The 16,853-nt window shown below is 57.4% G+C and overlaps 1 protein-coding gene across 2 annotated transcripts; it reads left to right on the top strand.

Annotated features, from left to right (window-relative positions):
- Nucleotides 1-7,416: 7,416 nt before the first annotated feature.
- On the top strand, nt 7,417-16,438 carry Efna3 (ephrin A3). 2 transcript variants are annotated; one of them, XM_046421461.2, is made up of 5 exons: nt 7,417-7,544; nt 13,444-13,754; nt 14,153-14,218; nt 14,405-14,482; nt 14,696-16,435. In XM_046421461.2, exons 1-5 carry the CDS (start codon nt 7,417-7,419, stop codon nt 14,824-14,826), a joined length of 714 nt encoding a protein of 237 aa, XP_046277417.1. In that variant the 3' UTR covers nt 14,827-16,435. The 2 variants fall into 2 exon arrangements, with proteins under 2 accessions (XP_046277417.1, XP_046277418.1); XM_046421462.2 differs by lacking the exon at nt 14,405-14,482 and having other exon boundaries at nt 14,696-16,438.
- Nucleotides 16,439-16,853: the final 415 nt, after the last annotated feature.

The following is a 16,853-nucleotide window of genomic DNA, read 5'->3' as shown; positions in this document are numbered from 1 at the left end:
GGCCTGCGAGCTCGGGTCGCTGCGACCTGGATCCTGCGCCACACTTTCCGGGGTCACAAATCGCCCCTTCCCTCTCAAGAGCAACCCTCTCCTTCTGTAACCCCTCCTGTTTTATTCCTTCTTTGCTCATTAGTGCACTCAGCACATTGTAAGTTCGTGGCCCGCCCATCTTTCAGCCTGGCTAGCTGGGGTCGTCGGGGGATCCCCAGCTGTGACGCAGTGGCAAAGGATGCACTTGGTATTCCAAATAGCCAATAGAATCCCGGGGCCTAGGGCATGAGGTCACCAGCCGTAGTGCCCATTGGTTCGGGCCTAGAAGCGAAGAGGGGGTCCCCATAGCAACCGACGGTGCGTCCGAGCGCATAACCTGGAGAGTGGTGGTTGCCCCAGCTGCTTCCTCAGCTTAGGTGGGTGGTTGGGTTGGGGCCAGGAAGCTGGGGTGGAGCGCAGCTTCCCAGGTCCAGCAGCCCAGCCCAACCAAGCCCTTATCTTTAGAGACCCTTTTTTTAGAAGTAATGGTCAGCGCCACTTAACCCAGAAAGGTTAGGAGAGGGTTACTGGAGGCAGCGTTGGGGTCCTGGGTGCAGAGCCGCTGCCACCACCGCTGCCACCAGGAATGTCAATTCAGAAATCCTTGTGTTCGTCTGCATATCGTCTGCATCTCATTTGCATTCTCTTCATTTAAGGTCAAATTGGGCAGACATCTCCACATCCCCAGCCCTGTCGGCTTGTCTCTTCCTGGAATCTATCCCTCGGTAGCTCTCTAATCTATTCCTCAGTTGTCTCACTCCATGCCCCACCCCTCCTCCCACTCTCCAATGTCTCCTAGAGGTGGGAGGGGGCAAAGCCTAGCTAAAGGAGAAAGGATAAGGAGCCTGCCTCCCCCTCTGGATGTTGGGTGACAGATGGGGAGTGTTGGTCTGTACTGCCTGGAGAGGAAATTGGCAAAGCAAGTGGTGGGGGGAGGTGCCCCAGCTGGGTTGAGGGTCTCCAGGGCCAAATCACCAACAGGCCTGCTGGGGTGCTGAAGCCAGGGATGCCTGGTTTCAGCAAGGGGCAGGCCTGCCCACCTGTCTGGTGCCAGAGCAGCTTCCTTCCTCCAATTAAACACTAATGAGGTGTTATTAACCCTTACCTTGCCTACCAGCCCTCAGGTGGGACTCCGATTCATAGATTCATAATTTCACACTGAGGGAAGAAGGGGGGAAAGAGGACCTTTGGAAAAGCTGAGAAACAGTGAGGTCAGGCACCTGGAGACAGGAAGGCAGGGCCAGAGGCATAGATCCCATCCGCTGGTTATCCTCTGGGGGCTTCTGGGGATTCGAGGAATGAGTGTCCGCTCTCCAAATTCATTTATTCTTTTGTTCATTGGCTCACAATTATTTAGTAAACACCTCACCTACTAACTAAATACTAGGTTGCATGTTAGATGTTAGAGATACACACTTGCATGAGACAAGATCCCTTCCCTTAAGTAATCATCAGAGACAAACTGGCCAATGAATACTGATAATGCCAAACACAAGTGCTAATAGAGAGCCACATACTATGAGGACACAGGGGAAATGGGCCATCAGAGAAGGCTTTGATTTTGAAGGATGAAATTATGGCAGGGAGATGTGTACAGCTAATAATATTTGTGAAATTGACACAGCATGGGGCCATGTGGACATGAGTTTTCAGGACTGTGGTGTCTACTTCCACAGAGCTGTATGCTTGGCATCTGCATGTCTGTTTCTGAGTGGGTATGTACCTTCCCTGCATCTCTCTGTGTCTGGAATCCCTTCTTCTGAACACATATTGTGGTTTTGTTACAGATCAATGTTTGCCGTGAAGCTCTTGTGTAGATTGGCCTGAACCTGCCCAGCCCAGGGGAGGGGAAGTGGAAAACTGATGTTGGCTTCTTGGGAAGGGGTGGGCAGAAATATGTTCACACCTGGGGACCCAGATCCTACCTCCCCAAGTGGCAGCAGGCTGGCCAAGCAAGAGGCAAAACACTGGGCCTCAGGCTGCAGTGTGGTGAGTCTGGGTCACAGACCCCTCTGCCCTCGACTCCCCAGAGGAGAGATGAGGGTTACAGATACCAATCCCCACCAAGATCCCAGGCCCCCTCCCCCGCTGGCTCCTGTCTGTGGAGGAGCAGGCCGGCTCAGACCTGTCTGCTGGCTCTCTCCTCCAGGCAGCCGATCCTTTCCAGGGGACACAGAGGGCTGGGGAATGCTAGGCCCTATTGGGAAGATTCCAGATACTCCACCCCAGCCCTCCAAGGCTGTCTCCAGCCTGGATTCTCCCCACCCACTCTGGGATGCCACCTTTCTGGGCTTTGCCCAGACATAGTCACCTTTGCCGGGGAAGCCCTTGACAGCGGGGAGCAGATGGGGGCCAGAGCTCCTCATTGAAGACCAGCTGGGGTGGGTCTGGTTTGGCTCAAAGACCTCACTCCATTTCCCTCTTTCTCCTTAATAGCCACTTTCTAAAAAGTGAAATTCTGGATCTAGGGAGAGTTTTAGGGGTAAGGAAGAGGCTCTGGGTTCTGAGAAGGTAAAGGGCCCCTTCTTCCACACTGTCAAGGAGAGGTCTTCATTTTTTTTTTTAATAGTAACTTCCTTTTCCCCTCAGTCCATATAATCTTTTTCTACTTCCCAAGCACGAAGTCCCCTCTCCTCCTGTGGTAGCTGTTAAGGAAGCTTGGAAAGGAGGGGGAACAAATGGAAGAGAGAGTCTGTGACAGGTCCAAGTAGGCAGAGCTAGGAGATAACTCTTTTTGGAAGAGGGTGCTGGGGATTGGACCCAGGAGCACTCTACCCCTGAGCCACATCCCCAGCCCTTTTCATTTTTTATTTTGAGACAGGGTCTTGCTAAATTGCTGAGGCTGGCCTTGAACTTGTGATCCTCCTGCTTCAGCCTCCCAATTTCCTGGGATTACAGGCATGCCACTACGCAAGGCAGGAGTTAACTTTGTGTGTGTGGTTTGGGGGATTGAACTCAAGGTCCTGCATGTGCGAGGCAGGTGCTCTACCACTGAGCTACATCTACAGGCTTAGGAGATAACCATTTTTTTTATTAGTTGTAGATGGACAGAATGCCTTTATTTATTTTATTTATTTTTATTTTTATTTTTACGTGGTGCTAAGGATCGAACCCAGCGCCTCATGCGTGCTAGGCAAGCGCTCTGCCCCTGAGCTACAGCCCCAGCCCCAGGAAACAATTCTTAATAAGAATGATGATGGTGTAGCTCAGAAGTAGAGCACTTGCCTGACATGCAGGAAGCCCTGGGTTCCGTCACCACATGAGGGAAAGAAAGAAGAAAAGGCTTCCGCTAATCAAGCCCCCTCTGGGCCCTAAACACTGTGCTCAGTGCTTGTCAGATATTGTAGATCTTAACGTAACAACCACTCCTCAAACAGATGAAATGCTGTTATCCCCAGTGAATGGATGAGAAAATAATCCCAGAGAAGTTAGTGATCAGCGGCTGGAGAGGGGTGGAATAGCATTCAAGCCCAAGCCCGTGTTTCTGTGAAGCATGCGGCCTCCCACCGAGCTTTTCTCAAAGTGGATGCAGAAGACTCACACACTCCTCTAATGTAGCACCCCAAAAGTGCCACCCCACTCAGGCTCAGGCCTTTTGGCTTGCTGAACTCCTTGGAGGAATCAGGGCATGACTAGAATCCAAGGTCATTGCTCCTTGACCCTACCAGTCAACCTTGCCTCCTAATTTCCTGTGTCTTGGACCATGGTGCACTGTGTCCTCTGTTGTCAGCCATGTGGGTGGTACCATGTCAACTCAAGGAGGGTAGCACACCACAGAGTCATGCTGACACACTCACGTGGAAATCAAGAGACACATGGATCACCCTCTCTGTTGGCACCCGGGTTAGGATGGCACCAACAGCCTGTGGTGCTGGGGCACACACATGGGCCCTGGGCAAGGTGCAGAACCTGTGAATATTTCATGCCTGGAGCTGGCAGCTGCTTCTGCTCACACGCGTGCCCGATCTTCCATCTCACAGGCTCCTTGTTTATTTGTTTAATGAATTATTTATCCGTACCCCCCCCCGCTTCCCTCCGACCTCCCCCTCCCCCAGGCCCTAGCCTCCATGATTTATTGAACACAGCTCAGCTCTGTGGTTGCCACCCGCTGTCCCGGAGCTGCCTTGGGCCACACAGCCTGAGATCTCCCTCTGCCCCAGACCTGCTCAGCCCCCTGCTTCCTTGTGCCCTGGGGATGGGGGAGAGTGAGGCACCCTGTCAGAGGGCTCCCAGGGGGCCTGGGCTCTGTGTTCCTGGAGACCTCATGGCAGCCAGTAGTGTTCTGGCAAGCTCCAGGGATGGAGGGAGATGAAGGCAGAGCCTGTAGGTAAGGAGAAAAGAGGCTAGAGGCCCTAGAGAGAGGACTAGTCCCACAGGGACAACCCCAGCCTTGCAGAGGCCCTCACTGCACAGAGATCAGCTGGATCTTCTGCACCAGGGTTTTATACCATAGGCTGCAACCCACTGGGGGAGATGCAGTCAAGAAATTAATTTTATGATTCTCTACCAGCTTTTCACTTTATTATTATTTTAATTTTAAGAATACAGCAGAAACCAGATGCAGTAGCACACACCTGTAATCCCAGCAATTCAGGAGGCTGAGGCAGGAGGATCACAAATTCAAAGCCAGCCTCAGCAACTTAGAAAGACTGTGTCTCCAAATAAAAAATAAAAAGGACTGGGGATGTGGGTCAGTGGTTAAGTACCACTGGGTTCAATCCCTGCTACCAAAAAAAAAAAAAAAAGAATAGAGCAGAAGAAAAATATAAAAGAGCATCCTCTATACTAAGGTTAAGTATTATTTCATAAAACTCACTGTGTGTGCACACACAAACAAGGGCACACTGGATTGCAAGTCAAATATGCATCCTACTGTGAATCACAGGAGTGATTCAAATCACAGACATAAATCAAGGCCTAGACCCCACTGATAGGGGACTGGATCCTTCCATGATCCAAATGCCAGAGAGAGGCCTGGACCTTCAGATCAGGTCCCAGGCATGGACAGTGGCCAAAATCTTATAATAGGGACCTGTTCCCCAGAAAAGCCCAGTCCCCATCAGTAGAGGCCTATAGACAGGCCAAGGCATTACAGGTGGAGGTGCACATTCTATAGACAGGACTTCCACACCCACAGTTGTACAGTTTGTAGACAGCACAAAGGAGCCACACAAGGGACAAGAGGAGGCTAACAGCACCCCAGCTCCCTCACTAAGTCAGGGAGACACAGAGGGCCACCTCCCACTGAAGGAAGCAACACCTTTGTTTTTGCACAAAGGGACCACTTGCCAAGAGATGCGCCCTCAGGACTGAGTCTGCATAGAGGGGTGCTTCTTCTAATCCACATAAAAGGCCCCAATCAGTCAGCAGCCCCCAGGAACAGAGACCTAGGTAGACAGAGCATCAGGTCCCATGGACACAGGCATAGGCCCACAGAGAATACCTCCACTCAAAACCCAGGCTTAAACCCCATAAAGAAAGTTGCTTAAATCCTAAGGAGAGGGTTCCAGATTCAAGGGGAAGGGCTCAGTTATTATTGGAGGGAGGATGTGGGTGTGCTAGATTCTAAAGAGGAGTATCTGGGCCTTACAGAAAAGGGCCCAAATCTTTAAGCAGGACCCAAATGCTATAAGCAGGGATTTAAGGTTTCAAATTGGAATCGAAAGTCCTGGACCAAAGCAGCAAGCTCCCACTCACTGTGAATACAGACAGCCTCTCTGCCAACTGTGGGCCCAACAGAAAGAAGCCTACCTTTGTGGATCAGGGGACAGGGATAGGGACTGGGATTTGTGGCCCCTGGAGTAGGCAGGTTAGCATCATTTGGGTGAAACAAGTCTCCCGGGGAAGAGGAGTCTGGGGGCAGGAGAGCTGTTTGCAGAGTCCCCCACTCCCATCCCAAGGGGCCTAATTTATTTTCTGGCTCATAAAAAGAGAGATCTCCTGGGGGGGGGGGGGGAAGCCTGGAGAGGATAGAGGCTGTTCTTGCCTGGTAGCCCTCATAGAGCCTCTTCTGAATGGCATTTCCCCTCCCCCAAACCCCGCACCTGAGACTATCTTGTGGTCAGGACCCTGTCCTGTCAAGGATAAGCAGATGGGAGGTGCCCCTGCATCCTCTCTCCTAAAGCACAGTAACAAAATAGCGTCATGCCTGCCTCCCTGGCCACAGGTGGTTGGAGTGGGTCTTGGGAACCCAGTCAAACCTGGTTCTGCCCAGTCACTCTTAGTCTTAGCCTCTCCAAAGAGAAGTGATAAGGGATAGACAATTGAGATCTGTATTCAGGATCCTTCCCCTGAATTCCTACTTCCTGGGTAAAGAAGTATGTCTGTTTCAGAGAGGGCATGTGGGTTTGCGTGGGTGTCCTTTCTGTGCATGTATGAGTTTGGGTGTGTGCTTTTAGTCTCTGTGTCTACAGGCCTGTGTTTCTTCAGAACTCTAGTGGATAGTAACTTTACCTATGTGTGTCTGTGCATCGGGTGACTGTGTTTCTAAGTTCTCTGCCTCTGGGTGTCTGTGACATTTTCCTGAATGTGTGTGTCTATGAGATGTGTGTGCTTGGGTGTCCCTGTGAGGACAATGGCTGAGGTGAGAGCTGAAACAGAAGGTAATCTACTTTCTGCCCTCGGAGCCAGCACCTCTGGGAGTAGGAGTGGGAATGCCTGAGGACACAGATGGCCCACCTGGAAGGAGCCTGCCTGAGAGCAAATGAGGATCTCTTTGTAAACGTTCAGGAAACCCTGCTCAGCTTCAGCTGGGCCTTGGGCCTGGACTGCCAAAGACCCTGCTTATACCCACTACTGACATTCTTGGGGGCTGAGATCCACTCCTCCTCCAATAAAAACAAGCCTCAGGCTCAGCTGGGGGCTCCAGGTCCAGCTGTCAGGTCCTTGGTCCTCACCTGAGGGCTGTACTACTCTTCTGTGTCCACCTGACTCATGCACAAAGGAAAAGTGGCATGGAGGGAGCAAAGGGGCCAATTCTTCAGACAGGAAGGAGGTCTAGTCCTAATTATTCTTCTCAAGACTCCTTCACTCTATCCTAGAAATGAGTGGGCCCACAATCCCAAATCCTTGTCGTGGATTCCAGCCTGGAGGGAGCAAAGCACCCGGGACCAGCCGCAGCACACAACCTAGGTGTGCGCTGGTCTTTTCGAAGGAGCAGCACGCCCCCGCTTCCCACGCGCCGCACGCTCCCGGCTCCAGCGGGGAGGGGCCTGGCGGGAGCGCGCCGGGGGCCGGGCTTCGGGGCGCGCCCAGGAGGGCGGAGGGTAGCGCTGTGGGCGTGGCCTAAAGCTGGGGGCCGGCGGCGGCGGCAGCGGGGAGCTGGGAAGCTGAGAAGCCGGGAGCACGGGGCTCAGTCGGGGGGCGGCGGCGGCGGCGGCTCCGGGGATGGCGGCGGCTCCGCTGCTGCTGCTGCTGCTGCTCGTGCCCGTGCCGCTGCTGCCGCTGCTGGCCCAGGGGCCCGGGGGGGCGCTGGGGAACCGGCATGCGGTGTACTGGAACAGCTCCAACCAGCAGTGAGTCGGGGGCCCGGGAAATCCCGCCTCAGCCAGAGGGGAGTTGGGGGGCCCAGGAAGTCCTGGGGGAGCAACGGGTGGGAGTCCTGGGAGAACAGAGCTGGGGGCTGGGAAGCGAGGGAGAGGGGGATGCACTCCGTGGGCGTCTGTGAAACTCGGGGGGCCGTCTGCGAGGCTGCTGGTGTGTAGTAAGGCGCGCTCAGGCCGTGCGGAGGAGTCTGCGGGCCCCCACCCCACACTGGCCTCTCCCCACCCGCCTCGGGAGCAGCGTGCCCCTGTCCCGTACCCCCGCATCTGCACTCTCATAGGTCGGACTGGCATCTGGGGCGCTGGGGTGCCGGGGATAGGCCGCCGCATTTAGGGGCCCAGGGATGACCTGTTTTCGGCCATGAGGGTTTCAAGGGGTGCTGCCTAGTACTCAAGCTTCTAAAAGTGGGGTACCGAGCTGAGGCGGGGAGTACGACCCAGCGCCTCCCCGAAACCAAGGGGAGTGGGCCGCCCTGCTGGTGCGAATAGACCCGCTAGGGTGTACCGGGGCTGGGTCGCCGAGTTGGAGACTGCTGCTTGGTTAGGACGGTACGTGGGGTACCCGGGAGAGAAGGGAGGAGATGTCGGCGTGTCACACACTCAACACACACTCCCGGGCCGGGATCGGCGTATGGCACCAAGTGTGAGCGGGCGTGCGCGGCTGTCAGTGTGCGTGTGTGTCTGAGTGTGATTTGTGTGTCTGCGTCGGCGATCGTCTGGGGGTGGGAGCGGGCGGCGGATTGGGGAGGGGGCTGCGGTCCGGGTCCGCGTGGCCGGCCGCGTCTGGGTTGGGGTGGCTGTTGGCGCCGCCGCGGTCTGGACGAGTGTCGGGGCCGCCGTGTGGTTTCCCGGGTGTGTGGCGCGGCGGACGGGGGCCGGCTGCGGGGCCGGGTCCTCGTTCGGCTCAGTCCTTGCTGCCCTTGTCTTCTCCTCCCCGCGGAGCCGCTGTGTGTATCACCCTTGGCCGCCTCCGTGTGTGCCTGTGTGGGTAGGGGGATCCCTGGGGACGTGGGGGGTCACTGTCACACCTGCCCGGGCGGTGGCGGCAGCGCGGTCCCTAGCTCCCCACCCTGGGGGCGACTAGGGAGCAAATGGCGAGACCCCAGGGGAGACGACCGGGAGGGCCTGGTGGCCGCGACCCCCAACCTTCCGCGGGAGGGGCTGTCGCTCGCCGCTCCGCTCTTTGTTGTTTGGGGCTCTGCGCCTCCCCCTCTCTCCCTCCTCGCGCCCGGAGTGTCAGACTGGGGGTGGGGATGAGCCAACGACGCCCCCCTCTCGCTTCCCATGGAAACCTCGGGGGTGGGGATGCGCCCCTCCCCCCCGGAGCGGGACTCCAGGATCTCGGGGGGCGCCGAGGGCTGACTTCTCGGCTCCATCTAGCTCGCCCCCTCCCCCAGACTCCCACGTCCGACCCCCGCTCGGGCCGAGTCTGGCCGGGAGTGGAGAGCTCGCAGGTGAGGGGCCCGGGTTCCCCGCACCCTTGGGCACCCCACGTTCTTAGGGGAAGCCGGAGGGAGAGGCGCGGGATGGCCTGGGGGTTGAGCCGACTGTCCTCCCCCGCGCACACCTGGGCGCAGGTGAAAGCTCCGAAAGGGGGTGGGGTGCCGGTTCCGAGAGCCTCCTTTCTGCCTGCTCCACTCCCGTGCGGGCCTGGACCGGCCAGGTAGGAGGGGGCACGCACCCGGCCGAGAGGCTGCCGCCGCCCCCGCCTCGCTTCCCGGGCCTTTGTTGCCGCTGCGCCCGGGCTCCCCGGCTCCCTCACTGCGGCAGCCGCGGCCCCATAAATCGTGAGAGCGACGTGCTCCGGAGCCGGGAGTGGAGAGGGCCGGGGAGCTGGGGGCGGGGCCGGGCCGAGCCACAGGCTCCCGCGCCCCCTCCCCCCAGTCACGTGAGCTGGCTCCTGGCTCCCACCTCCCGTCACGTGCGGAGGGTCTCTGCCCCTTGGGGTCACGTGGGGAGGGTCTCACGACCCCGCCTCCTGAGGGTCACGTGAGAGAGTGCTGGTGGGACACGTGCAGTGGCCTCCTTTGACAGACCTAGGGGCAGTACCCTCTGCACAGCAGCCACGACCTAGCCCTCTGGCCCCCATTCAGCCCCTCTGCCTAGGCTCCCGGAATAGGAAAGACCTGTTCCCTGCGCGCCCCAGAAACTAGGGATGGAAGGACTGTGTTGGAGGGAAGCATGAGAAACGTGAAGTTGAGGGGCCCCTGAGCCCAGAATTGATTTGGGGGTGGGGGTGAGGCTGATAGCCAAATATATTGCCCCTGCCTTGTGCTTCATTTCTTTGCAGATCTAAGGAGGTGTTAATACTCTGTCTCAAGAAGCCTAGGAACATCATTCTCCAGCTGTCCCCTTACCTGTCTATCTGAAATGTTTCTGTTGCAGATCTCTTTCATTCACACATTCATTCAACAAATATTTATTGAGGCTCTACTATTTCCCTGATGGTCTTCTCTGTGTTCTCTGGCTCCGACTTCCTGCCCTGCATCCTCCTGCGTCCCTGATTCTCCCCTCTGCGTTTCTCTGTCTTCATCTCTACTATCTGTGGGCCTCTCTGATGGCCTCTGGGTCTCTCCCGTTTTCCAAGCCTCGGGTCCCAGTCTCCTCTTCCCTCTCTCGGTTTCTGGTTCTCTCTCCCGCCGCTTCGCCCTCTCCCTTCCCGGGGAATCCGTCTCTGTTCCTCTCCCGTGTGTCTGTGTCTCACTCCATCTCTGTGCCTCGCTTTCGGCGGGTCTCTCGCTCTTCTCCGCCGCTGCAGATCAATAAACCTTCGCCGCCGCCGCCGCCGCTGTCGCAGGGACGAGGGGCGGGGGTGTCGGGCGCGCAGATTCTCCTTCACCCGACGCGGCCCGGGGGAGCCCCAGGCCCAGGACCTGGCTCACCAGACCCGGACCCGTGGGGTGTGCAGGCCCCGGTGCCTGGGGGGCGCGGGGGTGTCATCGTGCGCGCGCCGCCCCTTGATCCTTCCCGCCGCCGCCTCCACCGGCCCCATCGCCACCCCCACGCCACCCCCGAGCCCCACGCGCGGACCCCACGCCGCGCACACGTGGTCTGGCCTCGCCTGCTGGAGCGGGCGGCGCGCAGCCTCGGGGGCGCGCGCTGGAGGGAAGAAGCAGGTCTCTCCACATCTCTCCTTCACTCCCTTAACTCTGCACCCGGGCGTCGGAGGCCGGGGACAGGGATCTAGCAAGTTTGGAGCCCCCTGGGATCCTTCCCACACTCCCTGGTCTTGTGAGACACCCTGTTTACCAGCCCCTAATTGCCCCGGGGGGAGAAGCTTGCTCCTTCCCCGCTCCCCGCGCCGCCCAGCCAGCCCCCTCCGCGGGCACTCAGGGCCAGCGGGGGTCAGGCGGGGTGCTGAAGGAATAAGGGGTCGAGACGTGCCTCGAGGGTGGTGCGAACCGGGACAAACTGAAATAACGGGGCGAGGGGGCACCCGGTCTAGGTACGTGTGGACACGCTCCTTTCTGGGGGAGAGAGAGAGGATGCAACATGAGGATGAAGGGGAGGGGTAGAAAACTGCCCGAAGGTGCTGGACGCAGCACTGCCCCCAGATCCCAGCCCACCTACCACCGGGCTGTGGGGCCTTGGAGGCGGAGTTACTGCGGAGCTGTGCTGGACTTAGGGGCACCTCCCTCTTCACTGCCAGGGCGAAGGAGGATGACAGATTCAATTAAAGCGCCCAAGCCAAACAGACAAGTCTCCTCGGAGTTGCCGTAGGGATTCCTGGCCAGACCTTGTGCTGTCCCTCCACACCACCCCCCTCCACCAGATACCAAATGGGCACCGCCGTCCCATCGGCAGATCTTTCTCCCACGTGCCCAGCTTTGGAGAACATTTCATGGTTTTTCCTGCCACCTAGCACAGGGATAAGTAAGAAGTAGCTTCTCTTTCCTTGTGGTCACCCAGTGACCTTTTGTAAGACTGGTCCCACCCGCTTGAGGAAACCCAGGTACCTGTAGGAATATCTCTGGAGCTGGCTTTGCTCCCTGCTGGAATGGGGTGTGTTATAGGAGGAACTAGGTGGTGCGGCAGGGAGGGGCTCCTTCAGAATGGGATTGGAAACACGGGCGAGGCTCAAGGACAGAGGCCCTAGTGTGGCTGTGCAACTGCCCCACGCCTGGCATCTTGCCACTGGTGGCCCCCTCCCCAAAGCCTGAGGGGAGGAACAGGAGACTGTGTGGGGTTGGGATGGACAGGCAAGCCTAGGGAGGCGGCTAAGAGCCAGGCCTGGTCTAACCCGTTTTCCTGCTCCCAGTGCCCCAGGCTGAGACTCCTGCCCACCTGAGTGCCAGGGCCAGGGAGGGGCCTGAGTGACCCATCACTCCCATGGGAACCAAGTGGGACTGGTGGCATTCCTGATGACTCAAGGAGGCTGTGCCCATGCTTACTGGGGTGCCCAAACACGGGCTCTCACCTATCCACCTCACTGCCAAGTTTGGAAGGGCTTGCTTGGGGAGGGGGTAGTATAGGCAAAGCCAAGGAAGTGGGGTAAGGTGGGAAAGGACCCTCAAGGCCCCATCTCATGCCCAGACCTCCAAGTTCATTTCCCTAATTGATCTAATTACTGCTTATGGAACTGGGTGGTACCAAGTGACACAGACAGCCAGTCCCTCCCCTCGGGGAATTCCCAGGGAGTGGGGATCCCAGAGGTTTGACATTTTGCCTGATATCTCCTGTCTTTCTGTGTCCACCATACTCCCTTCTCACTGACAATATGTGTGCATTCTTACCCTAAGAAAACTAGAGAAAAGCCCTGCCCACTCCTCCATGTCCCTCTGCCCACTTAGAGGTTTCTCCCATCAGTACCACAATCAAGGGTGTTCAGACCATCATTTGGATGGTAACTAGCAAGGCAGGTAGGGATTACTAGGGATCCAGCATCTGCTTCTCTGTTCCAGAGAGGGATCCAGAACGTGAGAGATACAGCCGTGGTATCTGGGCACTGTGCCCACTACTTGGCTGAACATGATTATTGGGGCAGTAGCATCCAGGATAGAGGAAGAAGGGTGGGTTGTAATGAGACAGAAGTTTTGACTGTTGACATGATGCCACGAGGCCTTGGTGCCGAACCCCTCGGCTCCCTGATCTGTTGTGTCAGGTTATTGGGGACCTAATTGCCCGTGGCCTTGGGGTGGAGGTAAGTGAGGATCAAGGTACAGAGGCCAGTGATAGTGTCTTGGGGTCAACTAGTACTGGCATGCGGCTCAGCACACATGCAGCTTAGCTTTTTAGCCAGAGTATGCCGCCTTTGAGTAGGCGGTGGACATATTTGTGCCTGTGCCATGGAACTTGTGCGTGTATATGCATGAAGCCGCCATACGTGTGTATGTGAGGGCAAGTCCTGTCGGACTGGCCTTGGGGCTGGACTGGCAGCAGCAGCAGGGAAGCATGCTGGGAGATGCGATGGCGGGTGTGTTTCCCACGGAAGGGATGCCTCCCACTTTCACCCTTCGCTTCCATCCTTCTGTCCTTCCTCCCAGCGGGTAAATAAGGGGGGATGGACGGAGGAAACCGGGCCTGGGTCTGGGAGTCGCTGGGGCCTGCGCGGTTTCTGTGGCAACCCAGGCGCACGCTCCTCCTCCCCCGCCCCTCTCCCTGCCCCTCTTCTTTGGGAGCAGGCCGGGCTTCCCTGCGCCTCTGCTACCCTCTGGTGGCCATCAGGAGAAAGACCGGCCACGAAGGCGAGGGCCCGGGAGAGTGAAAGACTGGCGGCTTTAGGGCCCTGGGGACAGAGACAGGGCTAAGAGAGGGCGCTTGGAGGAAGAGTCGGGGGACTCCAGGGACCCCCGGGGAGGGTCTGGGGAGCGGTGTGTGGCAGGCGGGCTGGCTCCGGGGTTTCTCTCCTCTGACCCGCTTCCTTTCCCCATAGCTTGCGGCGAGAAGGCTACACGGTGCAGGTGAACGTGAACGACTACCTGGACATTTACTGCCCCCACTACAACAGCTCAGGGGTGGGCCCCGGAGCGGGCCCCGGGCCGGGCGGCGGGGAGCAGTACGTGCTCTACATGGTGAGCCGCAGCGGCTACCGCACCTGCAACGCCAGCCAGGGCTTCAAGCGCTGGGAGTGCAACCGGCCGCACGCCCCCCATAGCCCCATCAAGTTCTCGGAGAAGTTCCAGCGCTACAGCGCCTTCTCGCTGGGCTACGAGTTCCACGCCGGCCACGAGTACTACTACATCTGTAAGTGACAGCCGGGGGGTGGGGGTCCAGAGTTAGCCGGAGTTGGCAGCCAGGGATGGAGTCCCAAGGGGCCCGAGTGGCTGAGAGGGAGGCCCGGGGTGAGCTGGGGGACTGGGGGCTTCAGCTCAGTCACTGCTGTGAGGCTAAGAGAGAGCTTTGGTGACAGTCCCAAGTTTGGGCCTCAGAATCGCTGTTCCTATGAGGGACTCCTGGGTCGGGACTTCAGGGGTCCGTTGGGACCCAAAAGGCATCGGAAGCTCACAGCAGAGCCTTAGTTACCAATGTCCAAAGGGTAGGGGAGCTCCTGAAGGACAGTGGCCCAGGAAGGGCAGTGTGGAGGGCATGGGGCATGGGCCACGGATTGGAAGAAGGCCACTCAGAACTGGTCTCCTCCCCAGCCACGCCCACCCACAACCTGCACTGGAAGTGTCTGAGGATGAAGGTGTTCGTCTGCTGCGCCTCCAGTGAGTATCATCGACTCCCAGCCTCACCCCTATCCTTGGCTCCCCTGCTTTGGGGCTCCCCTGGCTTCCTGTGGGTGGGGGCGGAGGGCACAGGCGAGGGGGGCTTGCTCCCCAGCTGTAGCAGCGGGAGGGGGTCCTGGCCCTGACTCTCCCCTCGTCTCTCCCCGCCCGCACCCCACCCCGCAGCATCGCACTCCGGGGAGAAGCCGGTCCCCACTCTCCCCCAGTTCACCATGGGCCCCAATGTGAGGATCAACGTGCTGGGTGAGTCTGCGCAGCGCCCTCTGGTGGCCACTGCTGACATCGCAGCCCCCTCCCCTGTGCCTGCTCTCCTTGCATGCTTTCCCCTGGGACACTTGTCCTTCCTGCCCCCGTGGGTGGTCACGTCCCTGGCTCCACTGCTGCTGCCGCTGCCGCGTGCCCCAGCCCTGGCGCGCAGCCCAGCCCTCACCAGTCTGTCTGTTCATCTATCCACAGAAGACTTTGAGGGAGAGAACCCCCAGGTGCCCAAGCTTGAGAAGAGCATCAGCGGGACCAGCCCCAAGAGGGAACACCTGCCCCTGGCCGTGGGCATCGCCTTCTTCCTCATGACACTCTTGGCCTCCTAGCTCTGTCCCATGCCTTGGTGGGGAGAGATGGGGCGGGGCTGTGAACAAGCGACAAGTCTTTGGCCTCTTAACGGGAAGCCTAGCTGTGGGCCTGCACCCCCCCTCCCATGGCTGGAAGTGGGGTCCGCACCATGCATTGTGCCCACTCCCTCTGCCCCTCCCTCCAGGTAGGGCACTGTAGTGGACCAGGCACAGGGACAGTCAAAGGTCCCAGGTGACCTGGTGGCTCTGTAATGTTTGGTACCAAATTTGGGGCCATAAAGGGCAGTTCTCAGGACGTCCTGCCCCCTGGTACCTCTCCCTGACCCCTGGCTCCCTCCCCTTTTGTCCCCCCAGAGAGACAAAAATGCCCCAGAGAGAGCAAGCCAACGTGAAAGGTGCCCCATCACTCTCCTCCAGGGACAGAACGTGGGGAGGGGACTAAATGGGCAAGGGGGTAGCACTGCCCGCTGCCCCTTCCCCTGTTTACAGCAATAAGCACGTCCCCCTCCCCCCACTCCCACTTGCAGGATTGTGGTTTGGATCAAATCCAAGTTTACAAGTAGACCCCCCTAGGGAGGCAGGCAGTGGACGGGTGGCAGGGGTGGGCACTGGGGTGCCAGGCAGGCATGTACAGACTCTATATCTCTATACATAATGTACAGACAGAGTCCTTCCCCCTCCCTAACCCCGGCCTCCCTTGACCCCCCTTCCAGCTTCAGACCCCTTTCCCACCAGGCTAGGCCCCGCCGGGGACCCCCTGGCCCCTCTTTTGTCTTCTGTGAAGACGGGACCTATGCAACGCACAGACACTTTTGGAGACCGTGAGACAGCGACGCCCCTCCCTTCCAGCCCTGAGCCAGCCGGGAGCCAGATCCCAGGACCTTGCCCTGCCCACCCCACGTGGTCCCCACCCATCCTGGGCCTTTTTCAAGTGCTTTGGCTGTGACTTTCATACTCTGCTCTTAGTCTAAAAAAATAAACTGGAGAGAAAAATAACCGAGTGTGTGTGATTTGAAGGGACCGGCGCCCTCCGTTCCCCTGGTTCTGCTCCACAGGGCACAAGGCCTGGGCTGGGGGGGAGATTCTGAGCCACAGAGTCCCCTGAACTGTGCTGTGGCTTATCTCCTCTGAGAGGCAGCTCTGTGGGGAGAGAGCAAGAGAGGCTTTAAGTTGGGCCTGGTTGACTTTGAGCAAATACCTTAACCTCTCTGGGCCTCAGGTATCCATCCCATCAAACAAACTGGGCCATACCATACCTGTCAGGGTTGGTGTAAGGATTAAATAACAGGGGGATTAAAGGCTCTATCAGTGATTATCTTCTTTTCTTCCCATGGTGATGTGATCAGAGGTTCTTGCCTGGGGTCTTTGGATTCCAGGGATTTGTGAACCTAGCTAGAAAAAAAAAATGTTTATTTTCACTTACCTGTACCTAAAATTTAACATTCTCTTATGTATGTGGGCAGCAAACCACAGTATAGTAATTAATGACCTGTGACTTTGTAACGGGCAGAAATCACAGATGTTTTCAGACTGCACTGTAGTTGTGGACGATATCTCACAAGATCATTTACTCTCATCACTACTTTGAAATGGTCATAGTTGTTAGACCTTTCTTGTCTTCAATGTGTTAATAAAGAAGCATATATATTACTATATCAAAAATGTAAATGTTTTGATAACTGTGTTTCAATATAATTGGTTTCTTTTATACTCCTTGTAATTTTTTGATTTTTATTTTTTAGTTGTTGATTTTTTTTTTATAATATATGTGGTGCTGAGAACCGAACCCAGTGCCTCATCCATGCTAGGCAAGTGTGCTACCGCTGAGCCCCAGCCCCAGTCCCTTTGGAATTTTATTCATGTAAAAACATGCCCATTTCTGGGGCTGGGGCTGCACATAACTCCAGCACCTGCAGCCCTCAGGAGAGCAGAGGGGACAGAAGGCTAGAGACGGGAGAAGGTGTAAAGCTGACCGAGGAGCCCAAGCTTGCCCGGTGCAGTGGGACACGCACATAATCCTAGCAGCTAAGGAAGCTGAGGCAGGA

This window comes from Marmota monax, unplaced genomic scaffold (genome assembly GCF_021218885.2).
Source record: "Marmota monax isolate L192 unplaced genomic scaffold, Marmota_monax_Labrador192_F-V1.1 WCK01_AAM20220418_F8-fsc00108, whole genome shotgun sequence".
Taxonomy (NCBI): domain Eukaryota; kingdom Metazoa; phylum Chordata; class Mammalia; order Rodentia; family Sciuridae; genus Marmota; species Marmota monax.
Note: the sequence above shows the minus strand (reverse complement) of the source record. Positions and strands in the feature narration are given on the sequence as shown.